We start from the raw sequence: 24,956 nt of genomic DNA, 5'->3' as shown, positions 1-24,956 counted from the left end.
ATCCGATTGGAAAGAACCCACCCATAAAACAAATTTATAAGAAAGCCCCACCCTTATCACCATGTGTAGTACAGTATGTATGGAATCACACTGTGAATACATAAACTGTGGTCTACCAGGGGTGGATACAGATTTTTTTTTATGGGGGGGGGGTCCAAATTTTAAAATCGCCAGACTAAGTTAATGATTTTATCATATTATGCAAAAAACGAATTAAATAAATCTTTCAACGGACGGGGGTGGGGGTGGGTGTCCGGACCCCAAGAACCCTCTATATCCGCCACTGTCTACTGAACTTAACACAGGCATGTATACACTAGTACACCTACATATTATACATAATTTCAAGACAGCAAAAAACACGACTCTGTTAAACTGTACCGAACCGCAGAACAGGTATATGGCGACAGTTTTAAAATGAAAACATTTGCAGTGTATTACTTTGCATTCACTGTAACCATCATTGGTGACTACGTCGAGTAGTCGTTTCGCTCCGCTCAGGTGTTACCAGTAGTAATATCACCTGACCTGGTGCATATCATTCCAGTGGATCATGAATTTACCAGTGTATTGACATAAATAGATACACCCCTGATGTACTGTGAGTCCATGAAAGATGAGCAAATGATGGGACTGTTCCTTGACTGTAAAACCCCCAATTCAAGCCTCAATGAACAACACGAACAATTTGGAAATTTACAACAAATCTGCTATGTTGGATAAACGATGTGAAGGGCAATTGAAAGGACGCCATCATCGGTCAGCGAAGAAAACTGGGGTAACAACAAAGCAAAATGGCTGCAGTTGGTTTGAGGACGAGATCGCATGGCTCAAAGTCAAAACGAAGCATTGTGCGAGAAAGTGAGAGGTTTGTAGCCAGATTATCTTGATACTATTAGTATGATACTAAAACACATATACGAACACATTGCGAGGGCTGGGAGGCTCGTTCGTTGCATCTGCGACGTATACTTGACCCACGTACCAGGGAGGTCACTCGTAGTAACAGTATCCATGCCAGGGTAGTCCCAAAGCCATGCTGCGTTGATGAGCTTTATATTCGATCAGCCCACTAATACAACTATAGGGACGAAAACGCGGTAGATTAAATGAGTGATAAGAAAACTTGTCGATTTCGGACATATAATTTTATAGGTCTATCCTCCAATTAAACACGTGCTGTTGATGATGTCAATAATGCAATGGCTGCCGAGATCTCATTGAAAGCGAGACAACAGCGTGACTTGTGTTTGCTTCTCAAATATTGTTCCATTCTTAATGGATGTCTATCCCATAATACCGAAAAGCTTTTAATGTTCACTGCTAGGAATTTCCACGATTTTGTAACTGTTGTGGTGTATATGAAATAATTGAAAACATGAAATATGGAAGAAATTGAAAACATGAAATATGGAAGAAATTGAAAACATGAAATATGGAAGAAATTGAAAACATGAAATATGGAAGAAATTGAAAACATGAAATATGGAAGAAATTGAAAACATGAAATATGGAAGAAATTGAAAACATGAAATATGGAAGAAATTGAAAACATGAAATATGGAAGAAATTGAAAACATGAAATATGGAAGAAATTGAAAACATGAAATATGGAAGAAATTGAAAACATGAAATATGGAAGAAATTGAAAACATGAAATATGGAAGAAATTGAAAGCATGAAATATGGAAGAAATTGAAAACATGAAATATGGAAGAAATTGAAAACATGAAATATGGAAGAAATTGAAAACATGAAATATGGAAGAAATTGAAAACATGAAATATGGAAGGAATTGAAAACATGAAATATGGAAGAAATTGTAGCATGAAATATGGAAGAAATTGAAAAAATGAAATATGGAAGAAATTGAAAAAATATGAAATATGGAAGAAATTGAAAACATGAAATATGGAAGGAATTGAAAACATGAAATATGGAAGAAATTGTAGCATGAAATATGGAAGAAATTGAAAAAATGAAATATGGAAGAAATTGAAAAAATATGAAATATGGAAGAAATTGAAAACATGAAATATGGAAGAAATTGAAAACATGAAATATGGAAGAAATTGAAAACATGAAATATGGAAGAAATTGAAAACATGAAATTTGGAAGAAATTGAAAACATGAAATATGGAAGAAATTGAAAAAATGAAATATGGAAGAAATCAAAAAAATGAAATATGGAAGAAATTGAAAACATGAAATATGGGAGAAATTGAAAGCATGAAATTTGGAAGAAATTGAAAACATGAAATATGGAAGAAATTGAAAACATGAAATGTGGAAGAAATTGAAAACATGAAATATGGGAGAAATTGAAAGCATGAAATTTGGAAGAAATTGAAAACATGAAATATGGGAGAAATTGAAAACATGAAATTTGGAAGAAATTGAAAACATGAAATGTGGAAGAAATTGGAAACACGAAAAGAAATTGAAAAAATATGAAATATGGAAGAAATTGAAAACATGAAATATGGGAGAAATTGAAAGCATGAAATTTGGAAGAAATTGAAAACATGAAATATGGAAAAAATTGAAAACACGAAAAATGGAAGACATTGAAAACATGAAATATGGAAGAAATTGAAAAAGTATGAAATATGGAAGAAATTTAAAACATGAAATATGGAAGAAATTGAAAAAATTAAATATGGAAGAAATTGAAAACATGAAATATGGGAGAAATTGAAAACATAAAGAAGAAGAAATTTAAAATGTAATTCTTTATCAATGCCTTTGCAAATAAATCAAAGGTCACATTTTTGCTTTGTTTGTGTGACCTCGTGGGTTAGTTTGACCTATAGAAAAATAAAATCTGATAATGGAGGACTAATAAATCCAAAATCAGATTATGCGAGTACTATGTTATTCCAATTCTTGTATATATTTGTCCTCTTTTGGAATCAAGTTATAGGTAAAAACTAGATAGATATCCACACTGTATCTTGGAGTTACATGTGATCTCTGGTCAGTCAGAATTTCATGGTTGCCAGAGGATCTGCTCCCCAGGGTAAGGGGGCGCATGGCCATGGCATGAGTGCGCTGCACCCCTGTTCCCTTGTTTTAAAAAAATCCCTGGGTTTTATGGTTGAGATATTATGCCATATTACAAGTTGTAGGCTGGTGAATTATAGTAAAAAAAATACGTTTTGACTGATAGGCTACTTTTTGTTATTCTGAATTATTTTTTAAATGTGGGTTTCAAAAAGCAACAAAAAATGATATTTTTGTTTAAACATTGCGTGGTGTTGATTTTTGAAAAATAATAATATAATTTTCTCCACGGTGGCTCTCTATTATTATACATGTACTAAATCAATCAACATTTTTATTTGTAAAACCTACTTTCAACAAACTTGAGTTGCTTTTAATTTTGTTTTTATTGTTGTAATGTGCACGTGTATAAAATAATGTGCACAGTTTTGGCATCTTCACTTTCAGGGCATGTATTGACTTTTAACCGGTATCTCCTTGTGTCAATGTGAACTTGTAATAGGTGATTTTCCATTCAATTGCGGGATCTCGCGAGATGCATGAAAGACGCGCGTCGAACGTCTGCCGCAACAATCGAATGATTTGATTTTGAACTAGAATTTCTTTATTTCGTAGCTCACATCGACCGTCCGATCTTCGACAGAGGAATATTGCTTCCAAATACCCTCACTTAATCGAAATTGCCTATCATCACATGTGGACAGCACATTATTAAGCATGGAACTATCCCCCAAAATACTTTCGCGTTTGTCAAATTCCAAGCGATGTTTGGAGCCACTATGACGCTATGACCTTTGCTTGTCCTGTTTTTACGTTCGATTTCACACATAACGTGTGATTCTCGCAGTGAATGGAAAATGGTCTATTGAAATATATGATTGTCTATTTTACAGGTCTACCAGTAGGACTATTGACACGAGTCAGTTACAATGTTGGACACCTAAAGCCCAAACTGCTTTCAAGATAATCATCTCTGCTAGATTCTCAGCAGCGTTACTTAGCAACATCTCCGATTGTGATGAGACATTTAATTATTGGGAGCCTGTAAGTTTGTATTTTATTTCCTCCACTGCAAATACCCACAGAAAGTGTCTTAATGATTTACTGTATACATATATATGCATGTGTTAGTTGTACATTTGTACAATTAAAGTGCACAAAAACCATTTATTGTATATTATAACATACCACTACCCATATTTAGACATTGTGTTTATGTCATTAGGATAGATTTATCAGACAATAGTACTCTCTTGTTCCATGTTCCAGGGCATTTTTTTGCACCAGTCAGACTTTGAGCTTAAAACAAGACAAAATAAGTGATATCACAGTGATTAAACACCTAACCCATGCTGCTGGTATATCATAATAATAACAGTAATAATTTGGTGTCCCTGGACGAATGAAGCCAAAAACAAGGACTAATAATTTAATAATTTGTGTGTTCTTTTGCACCTGTATCTTGGACATGCCTTGACTGATCACGTACAAATTTCATACATATTTCTTTGGATACTTACATTTTTTTCTATGTACATGCATTAATTTTGTGATTTAATTAGGACAAATGGCAGATATATGTGTGCTAAACTTGTCGACTTCTTTAAATCTATAGCCATGGTTGCGACTTATTACGATGTTGTTTCTGTGTATTCATATATAAATAACATTGATATAAATCATTTTTTTTTGAAAACGTGTTAAATACTAGTACCGGTATATCTTAAATATAGACATTGGTACAAAATGTAGCTTTTTGAACACCTACTTCAATCCCTGATCCTTTTAGTCTAGCCCTTCTTTTTTTCCTTATTATTTTGTACATTCCTTGTTTTATAAGTCCATATTTGTAAAAAACATCTTCTGTGAAAATAATGAAGCTCTAAAGACTGAGAATTGAATGGTATAGTGTCATGACATCACATGCCACTTAATTTTTTGATTGTTTTCTTGCAGACACATTTCCTAATGTATGGATCTGGTTTCCAGACATGGGAATACTCCCCTGTGTATGCAATACGTTCTTATGCCTATTTATTGATACATGCCCTGCCAGCAATGTTCCATGCACAGCTATTCAATGCTAATAAGGTATGTATGATTCATCTTTTTCATATATATATTAATATAGTATATATTTTGTGAAAAAAGGATTTATTGTTTTTTTAAAGTTGTATTTTTATTTTTTTGAGTTGATTTAAAATCAATTAGATTAAATCAATTAAATCTGGGATTGGGAGATGGGCTTGGTGTGTCAATTGTTAAAATTTGGGAAACAAAGCTCATGGTGAAGTAAAAAAGAAACTGCATTTTCTGAGGCGTCCCTGATTTCAGATGATCAACGCCTTTAATAGATATATTTAGCTGGCTGTTGTACAGAGCTATCCTTTACTTCTCTGAACTTGTTCTATTCGGATCAGAACTTTAGTGTTCTCTAACAATGATATGATAATGACAACTTGTGACACTAAAGTTTATTCTACACTAATCTTATATTTAAACAATTTTTTTTCCCAGATTTTAATCTTTTATTTTACAAGATGTATGCTAGCTTTTGTTTCTTCCATGTGCGAACTTTATTTCTACAAGTAAGTGTGTTTTATTGTTTTATCATGGAGCTAAACGTTGAATTGATTGAAATATTACTCTACTGTGACGAGGTGTACTTCAAGACAAATGTGTGAGCAAAGCTAGATTGGGTTTCATATGAAGTCTGCAATAAGCAAAATGAGCACCATTATGCAACACTGATTAAACACCCTACACATATTGATGGTGTATCACAATATCATTAATGAAAATCCTCAAAGGGGAGAGCTCACAGAAAATACCCCCTAACACATACCCTCTCTTAGGCTTGCCATGTATAAGAATAATAGTCCAATAACGGCCCAGTTTATTTAATATTAATAAAATGAAAACAGTCAGCAGTGTTAACGTAGTATGTGGTTATTACGAGAATAGTGCAAAGTATGCATGAAGGCAGTACAGTTATCGTATCAACCACTGCATAGCGGAGGTCAATGCATTACCATACTGCATTTTTGAACACATCTGTATCACGTCTTAGGGACGGGTAAATTTTATTGTTTTCGGCATCCGATGATATTCCTGATAATATTTGTTGCTTTCAGAGGTGTATGTAAAATGTTTGGTGGTAATGTTGGTAGAATAACTCTCTTCTTCATGGTGCTGAGTACAGGAATGTTCATATCATCTGCAGGTCAGTACTGCATTTTAATAGCATTCATCTCATTCATCTACACAGAAACACATCTAGAATAGTCCAATCTTTATTAGGAAATGTTTGACTGAAGCAAACGTACTGAAATATTTTGGGTTGTTAGATCCTGATGATTACATTAACAAACCATTCCAGGCTTGGCACCGAAAAAGAGTCGCTATTTTAGCACACATCTAATGCTCAGTATTGTTAATACAGAACGTCTGTTCAATTCTGTGGTTTTTGAACATCCAGGTTTGATACATTTGAACCTTGTTTTGCTGAGAGGGGGAGGGGGTCTTGAATTCATTTGATCTTTGCTTTGTGAACCAGCCAATCACATTCAAGCATACACAACCATACATTGTACATGTATTGACTGAGCTCAATTTATGTATTATCCCATTTCAGCCTATCTTCCTAGTAGTTTTTCAATGTATATGACATTACTGTCTATGGGAGCGTGGTACTTGGACAACATTCCGGTAAGTTACACTTGCACAACATTCACTTGTTTATATAAATGGCAAGAAATTAATAAACCGCAAAGACTTGTTCTAAGTGCAATCAAACTCTGCCAGGCTTGTTGAAATGAATAAGATTTCGAATTTTTGTAAATGAGGTTTCCTTTTTATGTAAACATTCATTGTTGTGTGAGCTTTTCCTGTGCACATGTAAAGTTCTAATTACAGTGTTGCTTTGATGCCCTTCTTTTGTCTACTGGCCAGAACATAAAAAATGATGTGTAGTTGTATTACCAATTATACTAGGGGCAAAATAAATTTGGTGATTATGCACATTAGAAACAAAATGAAAATGACGACTCGACCTTTTCACATTTTGAGGTCAAGTGGTGCCCATTTCCCATTGATATTACGTACCAGTAATCACTGATTTACATTACATTACACTGCATTACATTGGCAAAAAAATCACCTGTTATCAAATCAGTGTGACTATTAGCTGAATGGTTCATTAATATGCATATAAGTAAGACAGTGTCTGGATTTAATTTCAGTTAGCCATCCTAAGTACAGCCAGTAGCGCTATCATTGGTTGGCCATTTGCGGGTGCATTGGGGTAAGTTCTAAATTCATGAATATATACAAATGTACAATAGTCCTTATAATTAACATAATTATTAATCACTGTTTGAACGTTTATCTGTGTGCTTGTTCAGTCAACATCATTTCTTGTACATGCCTGACTTCTATGCATGTAAGAAAATGCAAGCAAGGTATAGTTGTAGAAGTTTGTTCTTGTTTTTGTCGTCATCATCGTTATTTAATTCCTGTGGTCTCAATAATAATGTATTATCTTTTTCAAACTTTGACATTTTGGTATGTTTCAAATATATATTTTTCAAATTATCGATGGAAATATGGCTAATACAGCAGTATTTGTATGTTTAAATAACTTCATGTACATAGACACCTTACTGCTACAGACATGGGACATGAGGATTTACTTATGAATGTCAATTTGTTTGGTTTTCTGTTCTGCTTTATAATAATATTGTTTTGAATTGTGTTTATTTTTTATGGTGTTATGAAATATTCAACTTTGTATTTCTTGCAGTATTCCAATAGCTATAGACCTCGTATTGAGAAGAAAAGAAATTGTGCAGTTCGTTAAATGGTGTGTTCTCGCTTTGCTCGTTGTATTGGTGAGTACAGTGTAGAGCTTACTTGTGTAACTATTCCCTGGCTTTTATTTTCACTCATTTCGCTAATTTTAACGACAGACTGTATTTTTCTTCCCAATCCAGTGAATTTAAAACCCATATCCTATCAACATCAAATCCAGTAAAATTAAAATCAGTTGATTTCTGGTGTCAGCAAGTCGTGATGTCATTGTTGCCCGTGGAAAGACAGCTGGCAGTATTAACAGCAGTATTCATAAACATGACTTTACAGTAGAAAAAGATTTTTGTTGGCTCCTTTATGAAAATGTTTGTTAGTATCGAATAAACCTCAGTCATGTTTTATGTTTTCTGTAGATACCTGTCGTTATGACAGATTCTCATTTCTATGGCAAGTTGGTGATAGCGCCTTTGAATATTGTGTTATACAATGTATTCAGTGAGCATGGACCAGATCTGTATGGTGAGTTTCAGTCGATCAAGCAAGACATAACAAGTACTGTATTTGTTCTAATAGAAGTACACATAAGCCAAAAATTGTGTTTTATTATATTCTGCAATATTGTCTGCTGTTTACGTAAATGTATGCACTACTAATAGAGGAAATACAGTATACAGTATATAGTTTAAAACAGAATAACAAGGACTAAAAAACAACTGCAAAATGTACTTCCTTTACCTTGATTTCCAGAGTAAATAATATTTTTTACCTCAATCAAGTCAGCAATTTTATTTTTATGTGGTTAGTTTAAATTCTTCAGAAGTTACATAGAACAAAAACTTGTTCTTTTTTCAGTTGATGTAAAATGTATGATGCTTTCTAAATAGTAGAAACAAGTGATCAGAACAAATCTTTACAAAAAATGTACTTACATTAATTGGTAGCTGAAAAATGCAAGTGTCATTAAAACTACTATTTACTTATTTATTATGTCAAAATCATTGCCAATGGCTTGATAATCAAGACTAGCATTCATGCAAGAAAATTCTTTTTAGCAGTCAGCATACCAAACTGAATGCTGATCATAAAAGCTTCCTGATTGGTTAATCCATAACAAGAAAAGTGTTAATTGTATATCTGATTGGTTAGTCAGTAAAGGATCTAATGACATGTATAAGTTTGATTGTTTTGGAGTGAATGAACATACATGTATCTTGAATGTGAAGTACATGTACAATGTATGTAATAAAAATACCATAGTCGTCCGAATTAGCCCAAAGGGAACTAAGCTCCAAAAATCATGTTTTTAATGGGTGGGCACCATGTGCCTTATTAAGATAGCAAGACTATTATTTGTGTTGAAAATTACGATTTTCACATTTATTTATTAATTGATGAAATGCAACTATAAACTTTCATATGATAAAGTCAACGTAACATAGAATGTCATGTAAGTTGGTTAAAATGTTCATTTTCTGAAGGAAAGCAAGGCAGCGTCAGTAGTGTTTTCCAAAATCAACAACACAGGTTTAATCTGTGTGCCTATGAGTTTCAAAGATTAACTCAAGACAAAGCAATTTTAGGATGTGTTATCAGTAGCTATCTGACACACAATACTGTGGAATACTTTATTTTCGCTGGAATTAATTTTCGCTGAAAAGGCTTTTTGGGTGTTTTGTGTGGAATTTATTTTCACTGATTTTTGATGAGTTTAATGTGAAATATAGGAAAAAAAATATATTCGCTGGATTTTATTTTCACGGAATCATCCCTTCAGCGAAAATAGCGAAAATAAATTCCAAGCGAAAATAAAGTATTCTACAGTAGTTGCGTTCACGCACAGCTCCTTAGCACGGGCTAAGAGGTCAAATTCCTTAGCCCGTGCTAAGCAAACGTGCATGAACGCTTAGCACGGGCTAAGGAATGCTAAGTACGGGTTAAATCTGATCCGAATTTAAAACGCAGTCTAGACCCTTAGCACGGGCTAACGAAGTGTGCGCGAACGCTTAGCCCAGGGCTAAGCGTCCTGTGTGCCAACTTTTTTGTGTGAACATTATGCACGTGACTTTCTCATTCTCTCACGTGACGTGACTTTCTCATTCCCAAAATGGCAACCGTGCTCAGTGTACACGCTTCCACACTGAACGGGTCGCTGTAGTAGAGCGTACAGCAGCTCCAATCGTCAGACAACATAAATTTGGTTCGCTGTTTACGACATGCATTAATAAAACTCTGTATTCTGTTAAGCCATTGTATACTGTTTCTGTGCATCCAAATAAGTTGGGTCCGTCTTCTCTCGCATTCCTGTGCACGTTGCTTCAAAATTAGAACGAAACATTTTAGCAGCAGAAATAGAACCTCGCACGTGTCATCAATTTTTCGTTCGTTAATAGCGGTTTGCCAAAGGTCACCGACTGATGGCGCCACTTAGCCCGTGCTAACGACTGACCCTTCCTGTGCGTGGACGCAATTGGGTCTAGCCGAAATGCAAATATGCTAGATAAGCCTAAATCAGCTTAAATCTTAGCCCGTACTTCGTGTAACGTGAACACAACTCATGGGTGTTTCCAAACATTTGAGTGGTTTGTCTCCGCCCCTGTTTGTTTCACAAATTAGTCATTTGCATATGAATGTGTCAGACACAAGGTCACACAGCCACTGGAAAAAATCATTGATTTTGGTGTTCTCATCTGCCGATTTTATCGAGTTATAGCTATCCCATTCCTTTATTTTTTTGGTTTCCAATAGCCTTACACATTTGGATGTCCCTACACATGTTAATAAAACAGACCTTGTAGGGAAAACAAATCGATTGTGCCGATAAACAAGCTTGACAATCTTTGCTGTGACTTCATGGACATTTTCTAGGAGTTTATTTTTTTCAAAATACAAGGTCTTTAACAAAAAATAACGTATACTTATTGTCGTTGGATTATCACCAAATTTTCACAGCTTTAAGGTGACAATGAGAGGAACTTGAATGTGTCCAGACAAACTATTTCGTGGATTATTTACCAACGTGTTGTGGTTTGAGTTGGGGGAAATGCGACTAAAACAGTAATTGAAATTCAGCACACTATTTTTAAAACGCATTGCTTGAATAAAACTGACAAGACACATTCAATTTACCAGACTATTGAACAACTAGGAAAAGTGAAATATAACTTTTTATTACCAGCATAAATGCGTAATTATTTTTTTTACAGAAAAAGTAATTTTTTACCTTTGATTGAGTAACGCGTCGTGGAATGCAGATATGGGCATGAAAAACAAACTTTTGAAAAGTTTGAAGTCTGGCGATTCCAAAAATATGTTACTTTCCTGGATCTTTTTGTAGTCATTTAGTCACAATTAGAAGATGAAAACAAGTATGCAAATAATAGTTTCGCTACCTTAAGGGGAATATCGTTTTCCTTAGGGGAAAATAAAATTGCAAAATTAGTTGTGTTATAATTTATTTTCACAACACTTTTACAAGGAAGCAGTAAGAATGGTCACAGCAAATTTTGTATTATCATTACTTATCAAATTATTAGGTTCTGTGGAAAAAAAGTCAAAGTTAAGATCTTTATCATATTTTTTGTTGAATGTGTTTGTACCCACACTATCAATGGAAAGCAATTTTCGCACGATATGACCTGTAGCAATATCCTTTGACCAGATGTCAAAGTACAATCTGTTGAAATTGATTTTGGTGAAAACATGACATGATTTTTGAAAGGTAAACTGAATGTGGAAGTATTTACCGGCTTTTCATAGTTGTGAACAGGCCATTGTCAAAAGATAATTTACGCATCCACTTTATTCATGGCAGTTAATATCCATGCTGTATTATAAAAATTTGATTACTGGTAGTTGGAAAAGTGAAACAAAACAATATTTAGGGCATTTTGTAAGGGATAGGCACTTAGTTGAAACGTGACCCCGAATATAGAACTAAGTTGAGCATGGTCACTAATTCTGACAAGTATGATATAACAGCAAGGAGAGCAATGAATACATTTGCCTTCGTTTGACAAAATACTCAGGTCCTCTTGTTAGTCAGTTATTATAGCATTGATGTGAAAACTACATTTTATTTCATAGTTGCATTCTACATTTTGTTGTTTTTTCTACACAGGGGTGGAGCCATGGTCTTATTATTTCCTCAATGGTGTTTTGAATTTCAATATAGCCTTCATTATGGCACTGCTAGCACTGCCTCTGACTGTGAGTAGGTTAGATCATATGATATATGTATATGTGTCAATGTACAATGAAATCAGCTACTTCTTGATAAATCATGTTGTATTGCTTCTAGGTCCATGCAAAATCAGTTCTGGCTGCATCATGGTTTACATTTTTATTGTTTTGCAGGTGGGTGTCAATTTCTTGTTAAGGTATAAATTTCGTAATGATGAAGTTGCTCTGGTTCCAGCCTGGTTGAGTCTACTTCCCATGTATATCTGGATAGGTATATTCTTCACCAGACCTCACAAGGTAAGCTTGTATCCTTCCTGCATTAGTTTTCACACCGCTTTAAAGTACCGGTATATATTTTAGTTTATGATAATTGCAGATGAAGATGATCTTGATGAGGGATGGTTTTGCTTTGTTTTCATCTATCTATTGTTTAAAAACAATATTTATTGATTGTGGAGCATTTTTTATATATCTATGATTGAGGGACAGTCAAGTGAATCCATTCATGCATTAAACCAATTTTAACGTGGCTTCACGTAATGTCTACATTTATGATCTGGTATTTGTATCTATAAGAAGTAATATTGTAGTATTGTATTCAATAAAACCAGCAGGCTTTCTTGATCATTTCATATTAATAAACAGTTAGACCTGATATTGAACTTCAAAAATGATTTTGAAATGAGCAATCACAATGCAATTTCTAATATTAAAGTTGTCACAACACGGTTTTGGTGTTCAGTCATTCTGAATTATATTGCTTTCATCCATCTATGTCATTTTTATTTCTCTGTGTCTGTTTGGAACTTCTTTTTGATCACCATTAAAAATAATAAAGTCAGTAAGTATGACAACAAATCCTGAAATATTGGTTTATGCCGAGAGTCGCGGTGACAAATCACTGAATCAGACGTCATTTTCATTGTTGTAATTCCTTAAGGACATTTGTGTATGTATTTAGGAGGCCACTTCTAAATTTGATTTGAGGATTGCGTTGGATAAGATTTTTCACGATTCATTGAAAATCCAAAGCCTTTATGATGCATACAGAAACTTATCATACATAAGTGGGAATGCAACTATAAGATGCAGATTGCATTAACATATGTCAGTATATACATGTATATCATACTTGTCTGACTCAGTGCCCAGGTTACTCAGCTATAAAAATCATGTGATTTAGGGGGTGGGCTCTTAGCAAAGCACCCCCCGTGATGAAGTGTGCAAATGACAATTTTAGTTTACCATGGGACAGATTGAGGGCAATATCACGTTTTTGGGGGCAAATAGAATTGTGAATTAAGTTGCATCATAAACAACAATGTTTCAACAACACTTTTATAATAAAGAAACAAAAATGGTCAAAAACAATAGGCACATTTTATTACAATATTAATTATATTAATTACGTGCCACCAAGAACACAGTCAATGTCAAAATCTTCATCATTGTTGAATGTGTTCGATCGTATGCAAACTCTTGATGCGAAACATTTTCCACAATCATGATTTCCTTTGGCCTGATAGATCAAGCCTTTTATTAACCAATTAAATGCTGTGTTGTACTAACACAATTCTACAGGAATTCAAGAAGGCATTCTGCTAACACAATTCAGAAGTGAATTATCGATGTCAATATATAATTTTGGCATAAAAACAGCATGAATTTTTTTTTAAAAACTGATGTTTACAGACCTACGTATTCACGGCGGTTGACATCCATGCTGTATTCTATAACTTCGGTTACTGGTATTCAGAAATGTCAAACAATGATGAGGTTTTATGATTAGACAATCAAATTTGGGTCTTTTGGAGAGAATAGGTGCTAAGCCGAACATAACCCCAAAAATAGAAATGTCCCAAAAGTGGCAGAGCATGGGCACTAAATCAGATGAGTACAGTACTATTCTACCTTTATGGCCATCATTATAGTAATTTCTTCCATTGAAATTTTTTCTTTTATATCTAGATTTAACTTTTGTGTTTATTTCATTTTGCAGGAAGAACGGTTTCTCTTTCCAATCTACCCGTTTTTTTGTCTTTGTGGAGCAGTGACTCTGTCATCTGTGCAGAAAATCTACCACTTGGTATTTTTTGGCCAAAAACCAAAGCATTACACCACTTCTTCTAACTGGATGGCAATAATTGTGGGTGTGGTCTTTGCAATTCTATCATTATCAAGATCTGTGGCTCTCTTCCATGGTAAGTATATAATGCTCTGCTAATGTAATATCTATGCAAATTCAGTAAAGTTCTTGTCATATATAATGCATTGTGTTTTCTGTGTGAGAGTATTTATTTGACTTGACTGATGTAAAATTGAAAATTGCTGGTAGTTGCTGTCAACTGTTTAATTTTCTCTGCTAGAGAGTTTATTGATTTCAGGAGTTTATGACATTTGTGAAGAAAAAAGTTTGCAAAAGTCACTTACCGTGCTCACACATGTGCCACAGTGTCGGTTTGAATAACTTGGAAAACAATCATTATCAGTGGTTTGAATTGGTCCTACGTTTAAACGTGTATAAAGACTAAATTGAGCCAGCGTTGTTATCGGCCACCATGCTGCTTTAAAATACTTGAATGAATGAAACTCCAGAGCGAGGCTGACATTGAGAGCATGCTTTTAAGGCGGCGTTATTGTTCACACATGCTTAAACCGTTTCTGTCAGTACGGAGTGTCAGTTGAGGCTTACCTTGTTCACACATGTTTCAATGCCAGCTTAACTATAAAGCTGGTATCCAAACCAGGTTTTTGGCACACGTGTGAACGTGGTAACTGACACTCAGTGTTGTTGGACAACAGATAAAGTTTTGCTACTGAAAAAATTTTCAATTTTCAATGACATGTGAAATTCATGAAAAATATGTTTCTTGTGTTAAGTTAAAAAGCAGTTGATAGTAATTTGAATATTTTCTGTTACTATGCATTATAATCAGGATTACTAATCAATTAAATGACTAGCTGTATCTTTTTATTTTGTATTTACATTTTATGAAACATTGATATCTGGTTCTTAAAAAATTTGTATCTGATGATATTGTGACTAATGACTGACAATAGCAATTAGATGACACACAATGTGACTACCGTAAAATCTGTATTAGAAGCCGCATCCCTAATAGAAGTCGCATCCATTCTATTTGAATAATTGAGAACCAAAAATTCATCATTTCTCATATGTGTAGATGCTCTAATAGAAGCCGCATCCCCTCTGTTGCATTGTACCATTTTAATAGAAGCCGCAGCTTCTAATACAGATTTTACAGTATTAAACTTATTTATAATTTTAAGGTTACCATGCTCCATTGGATGTATACCCTGAGTTAACAAAAATATCAGAAGATCCAGTTATTCATGCACTACCTGTGGATGCCAATGTTAATGTATGTGTTGGTAAAGAATGGTATCGATATACATCCAGTTTCTTTCTACCAAATGACAGGTAAGATATGATTGTGCTGGAACAGCGCCCTCAGTAGTGTGTATTCAACATTTGTACATACCGGTACTTTAGATACATACTGTAAGCCAATTAAATTTTACACACATTTTTTACAAATTTTGCAGAATTTTGAAACAGTGAACAATTTCCTGGGGGTCATATTGCAAAATTAAGCAGTTTACAGTACTGGTAGATGGTATTGAGCGATGTTGTGCTTTAATTCAGTTGGGATCATATCAAATAACATTGTCCGTGGATTCATGTTTGGCGGCTTACAATTGTTTTGAGCAAGTTTAAGCAATGTGACTTTCAGGAAATATTTCAATAAATTTGTATTTTTTTCAAAGTTTTCTGCTTCCTTGAAACGCAAGATATGAATGTCCATTTCCACCATATGCTTTTCTTCACAAATGTATGGATAACCGGTGGATTATAGTGGCATTTTGTTTCAAGAATTATTTCATACCAATAGATTATTTAAAGATGATGTTGAAAATGTCATCATCTCTGAAATGTCGTGTTTGTGACAAACTTGAAATGTCATTCCAAGCACAGATTATTACTTATTTGACTCATGATTTATTAAAAATATGCAGAGCCATCAATTATTTGTTACAAATTTGGCCGTGAGTTCATTAATCAAAAATGGTTTGTTCATATTTGGCTTTTTGTAGGTTTCTAAAAACTGAAAACATTCATTGTTTTGTGATTACAAATTCATCATATGTGCAGTGAAATTAGTGCAAATCAAAAGAGAGGTACCAAAATGAAAACAATGACTTTGTGATTTTTTCATAGCATAAAGTTCTGCTCTTGCAGTCATTGGGAATAAATTTGTACAAATTGATACAACTGAGACTCGTACATTTTTATTTTCATAAGTAAAAAAGGTGAACTTAGAAGTAACTATAGTCACATATCTGTAACAGTTAGTTGTGTTCATTGTTTAATACATATGTTCTGAAATTTTGTTGTGTTATTTTGACCTCCTAGATGGCATCTGCATTTCATCCAATCGGATTTCCGTGGTCAGCTTCCAAAGATGTACAGTAGTCACCAAGATGCAACTAGAATTATTCCAACACATATGAATGATATGAATCTAGAAGAAACTTCACGATATGTAAGTTTTACCTTTGCAGTTGTTTCGATTGGGAGCTAAATATTGGGAGTTTTTTCTCTAAGACAGATTCAGATTGAATCATAGATGGCTGACTGGCATCCATCTTGTTTTTTTTGAAAATTTGATATCTTGGACAGGATTTGTTGGTTTTTGTTCAAATTTGATACAAACATTGTTTGTGTTGGGATACATGTCCTTGGTGATTTGTTCCGTGTTCGAATCCAAAATGACCAAGTGGCAGCCATCTTGTTTTTTCAAAATGTATTGTTGACATGTTTTTCTTCTCTTCAAACTATATATTATATACTAATATACCCTAATTATACCCTAATTCCAACGGTGGCTATGTCATTATATATAAAAAGGAAACTTGTTCCTGTCAGCCGTGTTCTATATGCACAGTAGATTTGAATTCAGATGAAACTTTTTTAAGGTAAAGCAATTAAAAACAATAAAGATGTACATTTTATACATGTATATTATTCATTTTATAACAAACCATGCTTATAGTCTTTAACATTAACAGGGACTGTATTTTGCTGGTCAAACCTTTGTACAGTGACCATCAAAGGTTCATTGTACAGTCAAACCTTTGTACAGTGACCATTCAAGGTTCACTGTGCAGTCAAATCCGTGTACAGTGACCATCCAAGGTTAATTGTACAGTCAAACCTTTTTACAGTGACCATCCAAGATGCATTGTACTGTCAAACCTGTGTACAGTAACCATCCAAGGTTCCTTGTACTGTCAAACCTGTGTACAGTGACCATCCAAGGTTCATTGTACAGTCAAACCTGTGTACAGTGACTATCCATAGTTCACAGTCAAACCTGTGTACAGTGACCATCCAAGGTTCATTGTACAGACAAACCTTTGTACAGTGACCATCCAAGGTACATTGTACAGTCAAACCTGTGTACAGTGACCATCCAAGGTACATTGTACTGTCAAACCTGTGTACAGTGACCATCCAAGGTTCATTGTACAGACAAACCTTTGTACAGTGACCATCCAAGGTTCATTGTACAGTCAAACCTGTGTACAGTGACCATTCAAGATTCACTGTACAGTCAAACCTGTGTACAGTGACCATTCAAGATTCACTGTACAGTCAAACCTGTGTACAGTGACTACCCATAGTTCACAGTCAAACCTGTGTACAGTGACCATCCAAGGTTCATTGTACAGACAAATCTTTGTACAGTGACCATTCAAGGTACATTGTACAGTCAAACCTTTGTACAGTGACCATCCAAGGTACATTGTACAGTCAAATCCGTGTACAGTGACCACCCAAGATTCACTGTACAGACAAACCTTTGTACAGTGACCATTCAAGGTACATTGTACAGACAAACCTTTGTACAGTGACCATTCAAGATTCACTGTACAGTCAAACCTGTGTACAGTGACTACCCATAGTTCACAGTCAAACCTGTGTACAGTGACCGTCCAAGGTTCATTGTACAGACAAACCTTTGTACAGTGACCATTCAAGGTACATTGTACAGTCAAACCTGTGTACAGTGACAATCCGAGGTTTATGTTGCGAGTATTCTCACCATGGTCAACTTAAAATACAGTGAAAATGTCCTTAATCCAGAATAGCACCAGCCAAGGTTCAAATTAAAAAAAAAAAAAAAAATTGTCATCCCTAAATGATTTTTTTCTGTCATGTTGTTAGTCCATATTCAATGCTTTGATTATTCTTTGCATAACATTGTAGTTCTTTGGCACATTTAATGGATTGATTGACATGAAATATACAGTGTCATCATCAGAATGACAAATTCACAAATCAAATCGCTAACAGTGTATAGTGTGAAAACAAAGTCCGACAGCTGCACACATTATTGTTATACCAAATTCCCACAGGTATCTTGCATACAACGGTTTTAGAACCTACTCCAAAGTTCAATTATATAATAAAAGGTAAAGAGCGATGGTTGTCATGCTGCACCCTGTTCGATATGGGACTCGCAGTGTCATACATATCATGCATGAAATACATTGTTTGTTCACATGAAATTCAAACATGACCACCACCCTTTAATGAAAAGCAGACATCACAAAAATATGAAGAAAAAAAGATTGGTGTTTTTTGCTGGATTGTTATGTTCAGAAAAAAAGACATTCTGATGCTCTGTTGTTACCTCAGTATATAGAACTTGTAAAGTTTGGTGTATCTAATATGATGTACTATTATATGTCATAATTGCCCATTACTTCTTTGGGAGTCAATTTTACTGGGAAAAAAAATGAAAATGTCAGTTCCGAGTTCGCTGCATAAAAGTTTTAAAATTTATTTAATATTTATGTTACAAAGCAGAATAGCACACACATATGACACCTAGAATGATTTTATTTATTCAGACCGGACATTTTTTGAAAATAAAAAGTAAATATAAATATATATCAAATGATTTGTGGCTCAAAAATACAGGTTGCAAAAATAAATAAATATAATATAAATATAATTTTGTACAATTAGTGTATTTCCTATATTATTTTCTTCTGCAGTAGAACATTTGTAGCAGAATTGGGTCTTTGATGCTTCACCTCTATTGTAAAGAATTGCCCCCAAACTGTGTTCAATTTATTATGTTTATATCAGTTTACTTGGTGAATTAACACCACAGTATGAGCTAATTCTGATATCAGTTTCTTCTCCACATTATATGTCATCATAATTTTTACAAGGAACATTGTTTTTTAACCTCTTATCCCGGCCACCATCTGTATTGAATTATTAGTAGGTTCACATTTGACATTTTGAGTGTAACGGATTCCGGCAGTTTATTTTAGAACCTAATACCAGATATGAGACTGCATGTTTTGAATGAATAATTTTCTCGTTAAGTGATTTGTGAGTGACCAAAATATTGTAAAGTTGTAACATCCGTTAAATCAGAGAAGGGCTGACTCAAGAGGGCGCACTAACAGAGTAGTTCTTCATGGTCCAAAGTATTTCTTGTACATTTACCATGATTGATTTGGTTTCCACGTTTATGAAGTTTTTTCAATCAAAAATGTCAAAAGAGTTTTTCATATGATATTATATACAGCTCTTCATATCTACACTTTTAGTAGTTCTCCAAATGCAAACAACTTTTGAAATATACCCAGTTGTATTTTATCTCTGGATCTCATGACAGGATCTGATTTGAACTTCGTGATCACCGCTGACTATTGTTAATGTGTATTTTCTTTTTAAAAGGTCGATATCTAGTAGCGAGATATTTTACAAAATGCAAAATATATTTTCATACCAAATGTTTGTGCATGTATTTGCTACCGAAAATCCAGATTTTGTAGCCAATATGTCATTCATTTTCTTTAATTCTTTGTCATGTTTTGTTTCAAATTTACTTTTAGAATTGCTAATTTTCAATGAAAACAGAATTTTGAAAAAATTGTTATTTACAAACATCAAGTATTCTTACTTTCACATGTAAACACCATGTGGAAATTAACAAGATTTTGTTATTTGCATTCTTCATAACATATTAACATCTATTTAATAATCACGCAAATGAATTGAAATTCACTCGATTTTCCAGATATTTAAATCATTATGTTCTTTGTTTTTCACAGTTGGATATCAAGAAATGTCACTATCTCATTGACTTGGACACGCCAGAGGAGACGCAACGAGAACCGCGCTACTCACAAATGAAACATGATTGGTCAGTTGTTGCAAGCGTCAATTACCTGGATGCATCAAGGTATGCCTCAATACATTTACGACGTAATACATTTAGCGCAAAAATGTCAATGTGGAGAAATGTTTTGCGCCTCAAATATGGTTCTTTTTTCTCCTGCCACTGCACCCACAGTTACAAATACCGTGCTTACATAGAACAGTTTACATTATTACGGAAGAGAATGGAAGACTTTTGGGGGTGAGGGACAAAACTCCCTTAGTATAAACAAGCCCTTGTTGGCCACTTACTTCTAACACACTCTGCCGCTCTTATAATCAATATTGAGTACTCCTTCATCATTTTCATAAATACATGTGCATTTAATCTACAAGATGAAACACAGTATCTGTGTAAAGAAGATTTATATTTATCCTTATCCACATTATATACTGTATTTCAACTGGCATACAATGTACACTATGATTCTCAAATACCGCTGTTATCAAATATCTGAGTTATGGTTTTAAATAATAATGCAGATGCTCACTTTCTTTCAAACCATGTCATGTCAGGCCAAGATGTATTCAATTTTTTCATGCAGCAAAAATATTGAGACTGCCTGACCTTCTAACCCCTGACCTTCTAACCCCTGACCTGTGGTCGCAGTTACTAAATTTTGTTTGCTGTTATTATCTGTGCTTGTTCATTCTGCAGATGTTTCACGGTTGCTTGTGTTAATGTTAAACTTTGACAAATATTTCGTGCTGGGGGCTGGGAGATGGAGGTGTGGGCGTGGGGTGTGGGTTGTTACTCGTGTCACATATGGCTTGTGTCTCACCCTGCAGGCCTCTGTCAAAGTTCAGATGTAAAAGCGTCCATGTACATAGTTCCTGATAATTAAACCCCCATGTAAACTTGACTTTTTATTTCAGACTCGTTCATCTATCTGTTCCGCCAGTGTGTAGAGCCATCCATGCATTCAGCCCTACTACATTTCTCATACCTGACCTAGCATGTTACTGTATTCTCTCTATTACAAGCTCACTTCTTTTAATTAAAAAGTACATGTGCTATTGAGAATTCCTTTATCAAAAATGTGAACATCTAATAAGCTAACTCAAGTAAGCCTAAAGAATTGTCAATTTCCCCATATTTCACTGATAAATATCCTTGTCACCAGAAAATGTTTATGTTTTTTTGCGAATCAATGTCTCAATGACTTAGTTCTACTAGTAGGTTAATACCCAAGACACTTGATGATTTACTGTGCATTTTGTAATGAATGTCACTATTACTAATGCATGAATGGACAAGAAAATACACTTCAGTAAAAGTACACAATTATGATACATGTACACGAGTGCATGGGATTCCATTAATCACAGTTCAGGAGTTAAACCCAGTGATATCATTAAACATATCAGGATACTTTCAGCAGATCTACTGTGTCCTAACTGTATAATCTTTTGTGGACGCCAGCTGTTTGTTAGTATTCCAGGTCAAGTTGGATGTATTCTTTTCATTTCGTTTGTGCATTCACTCTCGACTATAAATCAATGTACGTACTTGAATGATTTGTGACGGAACCTCTTAAAAATAAATCTTGTTCGGACAAACTCGGTGGCACGTAAACTTTTGATGAATTCTCTGCAAACAAGTTCATTCTCACCATCTCTGTATTCAGCCGGGGTGTCTTTTAACGACTTGTGTGTATTGATTAAATGTAATTAAAACCCCAGGGGATGGCTTGAACAATGAGAAACCGTGGAAATTAAAATTTGTCACTCATTTGAAAAAAGTGACAATACTGGAGAATGTGATTCCTCGGTGGCTCATCAAAGATGTTGCCGTGATTCAGCGGTGTCTGTTCACTGGCTCTCATTAGTGTTATGCCTGTTCTTGTTAGCGATGTTAGCTTTTGATTTGTGGGAACCCAGCATCATCGTAGACCTTTTTTTTGTTTTCGCTTATAATCATTAAAAGTTTGTGAGTACAGCTGACTTTAAAAAAAAAAAAAAAAAAAAAAAAATGTGGAATCGCGCTTTGTTATTCAATATGAGTGCAAAGCCTACTTTTATGTTTACTTGTCTGTTGAATTGCACTAAAGGAATTGTAGAAGTTTACATAAATTTTTTTTGTCCTGCAAAGTCATCTCCCTTTGGTCATTGACTGTTCTGTACTGTTTTACTGATTGTCATGACGATTCTTTCATAATTCGTCCCAGATGTTGTGAACTTTCCCTGTATAATGAGTCTTGAGTGGTCGTGAAAGGTCTCCAAATTTTGTAGTATAGAACGCATGATTTTTATGGCATCATTGTGAAAACTACATGTCTTTTATTGGGTCTCCTGTAATCTTATGTAGCCACGTTGAAAGCAGATTAAGGACCTTACAAAAACAGCATTGTTCGCTCATGTTCTCTACAAAACTTTGTGTCAAAATTATTGATCTAAAAGTGTAGTCATCCATTATAATTGTCAAGTTCTGTGTCTTCAATCTCTCTTTATTGTGAGAGAAAATGACAATTTTTCTGAAAGGATTTCTTTGGAGGGTAATTGTTGACTGTGAATGTCATCTAAATTGGATTCTGTCTATGAACAGCTGTCTTAACCACTCCTACCTCCGTATGTAACTTAAATAAATTGCTTGACATCTGTGTAGAATAACAGTGTTGTTTATACAGTTCCATGCCAATTTAAGCATGGTTCTAATCTTATTTGGACACTGCATAGTCTTACAGAAGTAAAACATTTCTATATATTTATCCTGTGAGATGACTATTTGTGAAGGATTACAATTGATTGAGTGTTTACGATACATTTTGTACTTTTTCACAGCCACATGTTTTTTGTGTTGGGTCTTTTCTTTTTTTCATATTGACACTATTGTAATGAAACAACCTTGTTATCAATAGTTAGGCTTTTATCTTCTCTTTTCGCAGGTCACATAGGTTTTACAGAGCGTTTTATGTCCCTTTCCTGTCCATTCCGCATAACACGTACATCAGCTATAATATTCTTAAAAACAGAAAACCTAAAATTGTTGGACGAAGTAAAAAAGAATTTTTGGAAGACCCAGATGACGAGCAATGGTAACCAACAGAAATATTTTGAGTTAATTTTTCTTCAAACAGAATTTTTTTTTTTTTGATTAATTTATGCAAATTATGCTAATTTTGCATCATGAGTTGTAACCAATAGGATTTGGTATTGCATTCTTGGCCAGTCACAGCAATGAATTTAAATATATCTGAAATGGTGAATCCATGGTGAGATTAATTCAGATTTTAATTTTAACAGCGTACAATAAATGTCCCTTTTGTTTATTTGTACTTCTATTGGAGGTGAGCAAATACAGTTGTTCATTTTGATAGATACAATAAAGTGAAGAGTGGTTGTAGAATTTAGCAAACAAAATTCTGTCTAAACTGAACTCTGTGTAATCTGTGGACCTGTCTAAACTGAACCCTGTGTAATCTGTGGACTTGTCTAAACTGAAGTCTTAAAATCCGTGAACTTCTCTAAACTGAACCCTGTGTAATCTGTTAACCTGTCTAAACTGAATCCTGTGTAATCTGTTAACCTGTCTAAACTGAACCCTGTGTGATCTGTTAATCTGTCTAAACTGAACCCTGTGTAATCTGTTAATCTGTCTAAACTGAACCCTGTGTAATCTGTTAATCTGTCTAAACTGAACCCTGTGTAATCTGTTAACCTGTCTAAACTGAACCCTGTGTAATCTGTTAACCTCTCTAAACTGAACCCTGTGTAATCTGTTAACCTGTCTAAACTGAACCCTGTGTAATCTGTTAACCTGTCTAAACTGAACCCTGTGTAATCTGTTAACCTGTCTAAACTGAACCCTGTGTAATCTGTTAACCTGTCTAAACTGAATCCTGTGTAATCTGTTAACCTGTCTAAACTGAATCCTGTGTAATCTGTTAACCTGTCTAAACTGAACCCTGTGTGATCTGTTAATCTGTCTAAACTGAACCCTGTGTAATCTGTTAACCTGTCTAAACTGAACCCTGTGTGATCTGTTAATCTGTCTAAACTGAATCCTGTGTAATCTGTTAACCTGTCTAAACTGAATCCTGTGTAATCTGTTAACCTGTCTAAACTGAATCCTGTGTAATCTGTTAACCTGTCTAAACTGAATCCTGTGTAATCTGTTAACCTGTCTAAACTGAATCCTGTGTAATCTGTTAATCTGTCTAAACTGAACCCTGTGTAATCTGTTAACCTGTCTAAACTGAACCCTGTGTAATCTGTTAACCTGTCTAAACTGAATCCTGTGTAATCTGTTAACCTGTCTAAACTGAATCCTGTGTAATCTGTTAACCTGTCTAAACTGAATCCTGTGTAATCTGTTAACCTGTCTAAACTGAACCCTGTGTAATCTGTTAACCTGTCTAAACTGAATCCTGTGTAATCTGTTAATCTGTCTAAACTGAACCCTGTGTAATCTGTTAACCTGTCTAAACTGAATCCTGTGTAATCTGTTAACCTGTCTAAACTGAATCCTGTGTAATCTGTTAATCTGTCTAAACTGAATCCTGTGTAATCTGTTAATCTGTCTAAACTGAACCCTGTGTAATCTGTTAATCTGTCTAAACTGAACCCTGTGTAATCTGTTAATCTGTCTAAACTGAACCCTGTGTAATCTGTTAACCTGTCTAAACTGAACCCTGTGTAATCTGTTAACCTGTCTAAACTGAATCCTGTGTAATCTGTTAATCTGTCTAAACTGAATCC

The 24,956-nt window shown here is 34.4% G+C and overlaps 1 protein-coding gene across 1 annotated transcript; it reads left to right on the top strand.

The window, feature by feature from the left end:
* Positions 1 to 788: 788 nt before the first annotated feature.
* LOC100376897 (alpha-1,2-mannosyltransferase ALG9-like) lies at positions 789 to 23,618 on the top strand. Its single transcript, XM_085508362.1, has 16 exons — positions 789 to 868; positions 3,898 to 4,048; positions 4,961 to 5,095; positions 5,522 to 5,592; positions 6,139 to 6,227; positions 6,639 to 6,712; positions 7,246 to 7,307; positions 7,806 to 7,893; positions 8,227 to 8,332; positions 11,931 to 12,019; positions 12,167 to 12,289; positions 13,992 to 14,193; positions 15,284 to 15,434; positions 16,428 to 16,557; positions 20,153 to 20,283; positions 23,144 to 23,618. Exons 1-16 carry the CDS (start codon positions 795 to 797, stop codon positions 23,295 to 23,297), a joined length of 1,830 nt encoding a protein of 609 aa, XP_085364488.1. The 5' UTR covers positions 789 to 794; the 3' UTR covers positions 23,298 to 23,618.
* The last annotated feature ends 1,338 nt before the right edge of the window (positions 23,619 to 24,956 follow it).

The sequence above is a fragment of the Saccoglossus kowalevskii genome, chromosome 1 (assembly GCF_978046115.1).
Source record: "Saccoglossus kowalevskii chromosome 1, keSacKowa6.1, whole genome shotgun sequence".
NCBI classification, from domain to species: Eukaryota; Metazoa; Hemichordata; class Enteropneusta; family Harrimaniidae; genus Saccoglossus; species Saccoglossus kowalevskii.
The sequence above is the reverse complement of the archived record's forward strand: the minus strand, read 5'-3'. Positions and strand labels throughout refer to the sequence as shown.